General features: G+C 47.7%; 1 protein-coding gene across 2 annotated transcripts; it reads left to right on the top strand.

The window, feature by feature from the left end:
- The first annotated feature begins 275 nt into the window (after nt 1-275).
- On the top strand, nt 276-5,502 carry SPATA19 (spermatogenesis associated 19). 2 transcript variants are annotated; one of them, XM_025357442.1, is made up of 7 exons: nt 276-445; nt 623-679; nt 1,172-1,303; nt 1,475-1,566; nt 3,249-3,326; nt 3,706-3,781; nt 5,315-5,502. In XM_025357442.1, the coding sequence occupies exons 1-6, from the start codon at nt 368-370 to the stop codon at nt 3,770-3,772; spliced, it is 504 nt and encodes a 167-aa protein (XP_025213227.1). In that variant the 5' UTR covers nt 276-367; the 3' UTR covers nt 3,773-3,781; nt 5,315-5,502. The 2 variants fall into 2 exon arrangements, with proteins under 2 accessions (XP_025213227.1, XP_025213226.1); XM_025357441.1 differs by having other exon boundaries at nt 5,201-5,492.
- Nucleotides 5,503-7,976: the final 2,474 nt, after the last annotated feature.

The raw sequence follows: 7,976 nt of genomic DNA, 5'->3' as shown, positions 1-7,976 counted from the left end.
GCCTTAGGTTTCCTGCCTCCAGACCCTATCCTCCTGCCTCGAGGTGAGCTCCCAAATTAGTGCTTTCCCAAGAAAAGAATTCAAGGGTGAGCCAGTGGTGTTAGACAGCAATCTTTTATTCACTGGTTCTGCTCCTTGAAGCAGGGTAACTCATAAGCAGTGCACCCAGAGCCCGAAATGCAGGGGCTCTTGGCAACTGCATTTATACTCACATACCTCATTTTCAAAGGGAGGCCATTGTCACATCATCATGGGTCAACCAATCAGGTGGACACCTCCTTTCAATGACTTTCCTGTCCCATAGGAGTTCTCAGGCAGCTTCAATGGAAGGAGGGAGCCAAGAAGGGGCCCTGGTGTACATTCAAAGATGATAATTACAACATGGATTGTGTATATTCTTGCTCGGAAAGGTGCAGGGCTTCCCTTCCTACCAATAACCAGTTCGGTAAGCAGCTTGGTGGTAGTCACATGGAATAATTTCTCATGTATCTTCTCCACCTCTGGGACCCTGCTGCACTTCAGAGAGCTATTACAAATAACTCTGAGTAACAGTTGTGGGGGTGGGTGGGAGGAGCTGGGATTCTAGGTTTTCTGAGGTAACCAACTCGCTAATTTGTTCCAGGACATTGACGTTGTGGAAAGCGAGGCTGTGTCTGTACTACAGCATTGGTTGAAAAAAGTAAGTAAGATTTCTTTATGACTCAGGGTATCCAAAATCCTAGAGAGCTGGTCTCAGTGGATGTGGGATCTGGATTTCCTTCTTCATGGAACTGGAACTCAAGTTCATTGCCAGACACCCTTCCTAGATTTGAGTCTAATTTCTTCACATGTCCTGGAGGACACTGTGGCTTGTGTCCTGGTAGGAAACGTGTTAGCACCACCACTAATGCCGTCCTGCTTCTCAAGCATCCTGGCTTAAGGGTTTCAGCTGCATCTTTCCCAGCTCAAGGGTGTCTCAGGAATACCTTGGGATAGGGCCAGGTACTTAGGGAGTTCCAAGGACTTCACAGGAAAGAAGCTTATTGCAGGAACAGCGAGGTAAGGAGTGTATGTGTGTGGATATGCGGTGTGTGAGTTGTGATGGAGAATGAATAAAAGGGAAAGAAGAGGAGAAGAAGACCCAGGGTTGGAGGTAGAGTGACGTTTTCAGAGGGAATTCCTCACCTTTCAGACAGAAGAAGAGGCTTCTCAGGGCATAAAGGAAAAGCTGTCCATCAACTACCCTTCCCAGGGCGTAAGGGAGAAGATGTCCACGGACTCCCCTCCCACCCATGGCCAGGACGTCCATGTGACCAGAGACGTGGTAACTGAGAGTTTGAGATGTTGCATGGGAGTGGGGGTGAGGGAGAGGGGAGAGGCAGGAGGTGCACCGTAAATGATTCTGGGCAAGGGTGAGGCTCTTGTCTGGGCTCTGTGCCAGCCTAGTTGGGGGCCACACTGGGCAGGAATCACATGGACCCTCTGGATTTCCCAGGTGAAGCACCACCTCTCTAAGTCTGATATGTCGGCAAACCAGAGCCAAGAGGTCCTAGAGGAGAGAACACGAATCCAGTTCATAAGATGGAGGTAAGGCGTCCCATTTGCCCTGGGCGAAGGAGGGAGAGGGAGAGATTCGCAAGCCCCTCTCTTCATGAGCCCGCAGATGCTCTTCTCTAGAGGTGTCGTCTTTGGCTGACAAAATTCTCAGCCTTGCTTTGGGGTCTTAAGGGAATATTCTTGCTATCTTGAAAGCCCAGCTCATTTCTACATTTTTAAATGACTTGAGGGGTTGGAAAACTGGGCTTGCACTCCATTTCCTAAATGCTTCTGAATACATTTCAGACTTCTGTTATTTTTGCACTTGAGTTGCTCAGAAGTGGCTGCACTTTAAAGAGCTGAAAGAAAATAAGCTCTTCAAATGCAGAAGCCAAAGTTCTCATCTGCAACCGAGGTGTGTGGAGGCTTCCCAGCGCCCAAGGCTAGAATTCTGCGCTTGGTCATGGTGGCTTCGCCAGCCTCCCGGGTGTCTGCCAGCTCACAGCCATCCCCACTGCCTCTCTTGGCTCTGCAGATGCTGAGCCACGAGGCCCAGGGAGCTGGCCTGAAGCCATCACTCTTCAGACAAAGGCTTTCCTATTTCCTTTCCTGCACCTGTGTTCACTGGGACTCTCTGAAGCACATCAGCTCCCCCTTCCCAGGAGAGGGACTGAGGGCTTAGACTGGTCCTCCGGGAAACTGAAGGAGACCTCTCCCCTTCCTCCTCTCTTCTCCCTTTCCCTGCCGCATCAGCGGTGTTGATCGGTTGTATCAAGGAGGCTCCACTTCTCAAGAAATGGTTTCCATGTGCTTACCCCTTCTAGTGGCATCTGCCTTTTAAGAAGACTCAAATGCACAGTAATTACATAACCAAAAGGAATAACATGGTGGGATCTGAGAGGTCCCTGGGAAAGAGGTTTTTTGGATGGGAAGCCTTCTGAGGCCCCTAAAATCATAAATGTTGTTAATTATAATCCAGGCTTTCCTGTGCCCGATGTGGTTGTGCTATGGAATTGCGGACATCGTGCTCCTTGGTTTGGATAACACACACATCATCTTCCAATATTTTAAAAATCTTGGCTGTATAATAAAACTAGATTTAAGCTTTTGAGACAGGCTACAGGAATCAGTCAATTATCTACATATAATTTTTCCACTCTGGATTTCCTACAAAGATTTTAAACCAAAAGCCTCTGCCTATCTTCCCCCACAACCCACTGGTTTTGGTGTCCCCCTCTTATTTCAGTAAGTATGTAGTCCGGAAATATATATCCCTTTATGAAACGAGCAAAGAGGCTCCCCAGGAGACCCCACAACTTCCTCACTGTAGGCTTTCCTAGAAGCATCTCTGAACAGCAGTGGGTGTGGGGTGATGCAGGTCATCAAGAGCTGACGATAGGAAAGGAATTCAGAAGACTGAATTCAGAAGGGTGAATTCCATGGCTCATGAGACCACTGCCTGCTGCCTTTAGAAAGGGCGCTCAACTCTGTGTCCCTGGCTCTCCCTGGGACAGTCTGCTACCTGTCCAGCATTACTGGGGGCTCAAGGGTACCTGGTTAGTAAAAAAAAAAGCTTTGTGCTCATGAGTCAAGAAGGGGGAGAGACCAGCTCAAAAGTTCATGGTGTCGGGGCAAGAGCCATTGTTTGCAGGATCCCAACTCTAGCAGTTCTCTATGCCTGTTAAGAAAGAAACTCAGATCCCATATGCCAATGCACGAATGGCCTTTTGCAGCCACACTCGTATCTTCCAAGTGCCAAGTGAGATGACAGAGGACATCATGCGAGATCGAATAGAGCAGGTGAGACGAAGGTAAGCTGTTTGGGACTGGTTGATTTGCGTTCCCGACTGGGGGCAGGTAGTGTGGGGGTGACTGCTGGGTTTCCCACCCACACCCACCAATGCTCTCTCTGGTACAACAACATCAAGAGCAGGGGCACACGGTTCCCAGGGCTGCGTCTTATCTTCTGTGCTCCACATGACAGGGCTTTGCCAGCCTCCCATGGTGTCTGCCAGTGCCCAGAAGGGCTCCAGGCTAAGGGCCTGTTCAGATGACTGTGCTCCCAGGCCCAGTGCGGCCACGGCCTAGGCATGGCCTGCCCTCCCACCCCAACCCCTGTGCCGTGGTCTGGGTAGCCTCTGCTATCAGGCAGCCTCCCTCCACCTGGCCCTTCTCCTGTGTCCCCTGCAGCATCTCCCGTCTTGCAGATGTCTCAGCTCAGGACTTCAGTATGAGACCCTCCTACTCAGACTGCTAAGAGCAACAGGTGAGAGAGCTGACGGATGAGGAACTGGGCAGAGAAGATGGTTATCCTGGGCAGTGGGAAGGGGCACTGCAGCAGGGAACTTGGTAAAGAGGCTTAGCCTTTCCCTACTGGGGAAGGGCCTGCACTCAGGGCCAGTAGAGGAGAGGAGGGCCGGCTGTCTTGGGCTCCCGCAACGCCTCTCTTAAGTTTGTGGAAGCACTTGAAGTCAAGTTTCAGATTGGCTTCCTGACTTTGTGGTGTCAGAGAGCACTGCCTCTGCATCATTCATGGGCCTGGGCTTTCGTGTTTAGGAGGTTGTGGTGGAGCCTGCAATTTTGCATTTCTCAAAGTTTCTGGGCATTGTCACTGCTGGTCTGCTGACCTCACCTTGAGTCACAGATCGTAGTGTCAGGGTGAGGCTGTATAGGTTTTAGACCTGCCACCAACTTGTGAGGTGACTTTGGGTCCCATGGTCTCTTTTCCTTGTGCTTGGCCCAGTGGTCACACAGGGGCTGTTTGTGAGGCCCTAGGAGGTGGAAGGCCAGTGGCAGGATAAACAACCACAGGAGCTCTCCAGGATGCAGCCCCTGAGCCTGTGGTGAACAGCTGCGCTGGCCATTCTGGGGCTAAGGGAGAGATTTAGGCACAGCGACCTCAGCATGCTTACAGGAAGGCTGCTGGAGAGCAGTACCAGCATTTATTGAGCACTTACTATATGCCAGCGTCTGCACAAGGTAGTTTGTCAGGGTTTCTCATTTGATCCAAAAAACAATCTTAAGAGAGGGCATCGGCCGGGCGCGGTGGCTCACGCCTGTAATCCCAGCACTTTGGGAGGCCGAGGCGGGTGGATCACAAGGTCAGGAGATCGAGACCACAGTGAAACCCCGTCTCTACTAAAAATACAAAAAATTAGCCGGGCGCGGTGGTGGGCGCCTGTAGTCCCAGCTACTCAGGAGGCTGAGGCAGGAGAATGGCGTGAACCCGGGAGGCGGAGCTTGCAGTGAGCCGAGATTGCGCCACCGCACTCCAGCCTGGGCGACAGCGCGAGACTCCGTCTCAAAAAAAAAAAAAAAAAAAAAAAAAAAGAGAGGGCATCATTTGTGTCCATTATACAGAAGGCAGAACTTAAGTCAAGCCCAGGAGCAGATGCTGGGTTCCAATTCAGCTCCACCATGGGCAAGTTACATAATGCCACTGTGCCTCAGTTTCTTTATTGCAACAGAGTATCTACTTCAGAGGGCTGTCTTGGGGGTGATGGTGTCTGGCACATGGTAAATGCCACATCAATTGTTTGCTCATATTACTAGAGGTGAAGAACAGGAAGTGCTGGGAGGGTACACAGTTCGCAGGGGCTTCTGAGCTGGAAGAAACAGACTCAGGCTTCAATTCCAGCTGCCTGATGAACCACTGTCTATTCTTCCATGGGTTTCTGCTCTCTAGATGGAGCTGTGGGAACGCGGAGAACAGTGGGGTTACAGGGAGTCATCAGCAGCCCTACCCCTTGGCCAACCACATCTCCCTGCTGTGTCCCCTGGGCGTTTCTCTACCTCCTAGGTGGAAGTCCTTCAGGGTCCAGCAGCAACCTGTATCAGAAGAACATCCTTCTCTGCTTGACCTGACGAAGGGCCAGACCTGGGCAGAAAGACTCCAGCAGGTGAGCTCTTCGTGCGACAGTGTCAGCACTGGAGTCTTCTTGCTGAACTGCGAATAAAGAGACGTGCTATTTAACAACTCACCCTGTTGCTGGTTGGGGTGCCGTGTCATTCATTTGTTCATTCATCAGACACTGAGTACCTCACAGGCCTGGCTCTGGGGACACTGACTTACAGCCTGAGGGAGACAGACAGCAGCCATTCCAGCAATGGGACAATGGTGATATGGGTGCTACTGGAACATAAGAAGGAGTGCTCTGTGGCTGGGGCAGGGGGAACTTTTTGAGGGAAGTGTGCTGGTTTGTTTCAGACATTTATGTTATCTGTACTTATTCCTTCTCTAACTCTCTTCCTTTTTAATGTAGGTTTGGTTTCTGACCTATATTCTTTTCCTCCTCTGTGAAGAACTTCTTTTAATGTTTCTTACAAGGTAGCTATACTAGTGACAATTTCCCTCAATTTTGGATGGTTGGAGAAAGTCTTTCTTTGTCCTTCTTTTGAAGGGCAATTTTGCAAGATACAGAATTCTAGGCTGGCAATCTTTTTTTTTCTTTCAACACTTAAATATTTTACTCCACTCTCATCTTGCTTGTATGGTATCCAAGGAGAAGCTGGATATAATTCCTATCCTTGTTCCTCTATAGATAAGGTATTTTCGCTTTCAAGAAACTTTGTCTTTGATTTTCTGCAGTTTGAATGTGATATGACTAGGTATAGTTATTATTTATTTATTTATTTCATTTATCTTGCTTGGTGTTCTCTGAGATTCCAGGATCTGTTCTTTGGTGTCTGTCATTAATTTTGGAAGATTCTCAACTATTATTCAAACTCTTTTTATTCTCCTTCTGGTCTTCCCATTACACATATGTTACACCTTTTGAGATTGTCCCACAGTTTTTGGAAAATGTTTCACTTTTTTCCACTCTTTTCTTTTTCTCTTTGCCTTTCAGTTTGGGTAAATTCTACTGACATTTCTTGAAGCTCCAATTGTTTCCTCAGTCTTGTCTAGTCTACTGATGAGTCCTTCAAAGACATTCTTTATTCCTATATAGTGTTTTTGATTACTGGCATTTTCTTTAGACTTTTTTTCTTAGAGTTTCCATCTCTCTGTTTACATTACCCATCTGTTCTTGCATGTTGTCCACTTTCCCCATTAGAGCCTTTAGCATATTTATCATAGCTATTTTAAATTCCCAGTCTAATAATTCCAATATATCTGACTGGTTTCTATACTTGCTTTGTCCCATAAAGCTATGTATATATATTTTTCGCAAGCTTTGTAATTATTTTGGGGAAAGCAAGACATGATTTATCAGGAAAAGGAGCTGCGGTAAATAGGCCATTAGTGTGAGGCTGTATGTTTACCTGGCTAGGAGGCTATGTTTATGGTTTTGTAGTGTGTCAGAGGCTAAGGTTTCCTCTAGCATCCTTGTCTTCATCTTTCTTGTTGTCTTTGGTTTTCCCTAGAGGCTCCTTCTTAAATAGAGTCTGAGGCTTACAGTTATTCTGCTGTAATCCCCGGTTATATAATAACTATACAATACAATTTAACATATAACTATACAATATAACTATACAATAATTTAACACAATATTCCCATATTATTGTGGTGATAAGTGTGTGGGAGGGGAAGTGTTCTATATTTGCAAGGTTAGTTCTCAGTGTTTAGTGAGCCTTTGCCTCTGGGGTGTGACCTTTATGTGTGATTCTCAGCTTCCCTCACTCACTGATCTTAGGAAAGACAGGAAGGCTTGAGGGGAGGATCTGGAGTTGGGCATTTCCCTTCTCCCAGGCTGGCTTGGCCCTGGCAAAATAGTTTCCCTTGAGGGTGGGCTCTTGTTAAGGAGAACAGAATGCTCTGGACCTATTTAAAAATGGCTACTTTCCCCTTTCCCTTTGGGAAACATGAGGGGATTTTCTTCAGTTTTCATTGTGAGGAGCCAGTAGAGCTCCTGAAAGCAAAACTCATGAAAATGTGGGGATCCCCCCAGTGACTGCGCCCTGGACTTTTTAGTAGTCAACCTTGTCCACACTTAGCCTCCAGCAATTTGTCAGTTACAGTTTAGGTAGTTCAGGTTTTCCTGCCCAGCACTGGCTCCTGTAGAGTTTTGTGTGCCTGGGCTTCTGTCCAGTAAGTTGTGATTCTCTGTATCCACCTTTCTACCTCTCCAGTCTTCAGGTCGGTGGTTTGCCTTCTAAGCTCAACTCTCTGAGGGATCTAAGAAGAGTTGCTGCTTTTCAGTTTATTCAGTTTTTCTTATTGTTAGGATGAGAGTGACGACTCCCGAGCTCTTTACATGTCAGACTAGAACCCAGAAGTCTTATTGAAGTATTTATCGAGTGTCCACGAGAATGACCACTGATGTTCACTGAGCACTTTCTATATGCCTGATCCTATCCAAGGACTTGAAATGTATCCAAGCACTAAGCCAAGCAGGCTTTGGCATAGATGGTATTATTATTGTTAGAGAGGAAATAACACAAGGCCTAGGTTAAGTACCTTGACCAGGGTCACTTTGGTGACTGGGGAGTGCTAGAATCCCAGCGTGGCTTTCTTGATCAC

The sequence above is a fragment of the Theropithecus gelada genome, chromosome 14, assembly GCF_003255815.1.
Source record: "Theropithecus gelada isolate Dixy chromosome 14, Tgel_1.0, whole genome shotgun sequence".
NCBI classification, from domain to species: Eukaryota; Metazoa; Chordata; class Mammalia; order Primates; family Cercopithecidae; genus Theropithecus; species Theropithecus gelada.
This window is presented reverse-complemented; position numbering and strand designations above follow the sequence as displayed.

Excerpts from the sequence above, each read along its gene's own strand:
- SPATA19 (XM_025357442.1), top strand. The coding sequence starts at position 368 with ATGATAATTACAACATGGATTGTGTATATTCTTGCTCGGAAAGGTGCA. Across the intron at positions 680-1,171 it reads TACAGCATTGGTTGAAAAAA|ACAGAAGAAGAGGCTTCTCA; the intron begins GTAAGTAAGATT and ends CTCACCTTTCAG. Across the intron at positions 1,567-3,248 it reads ATCCAGTTCATAAGATGGAG|CCACACTCGTATCTTCCAAG; the intron begins GTAAGGCGTCCC and ends GGCCTTTTGCAG.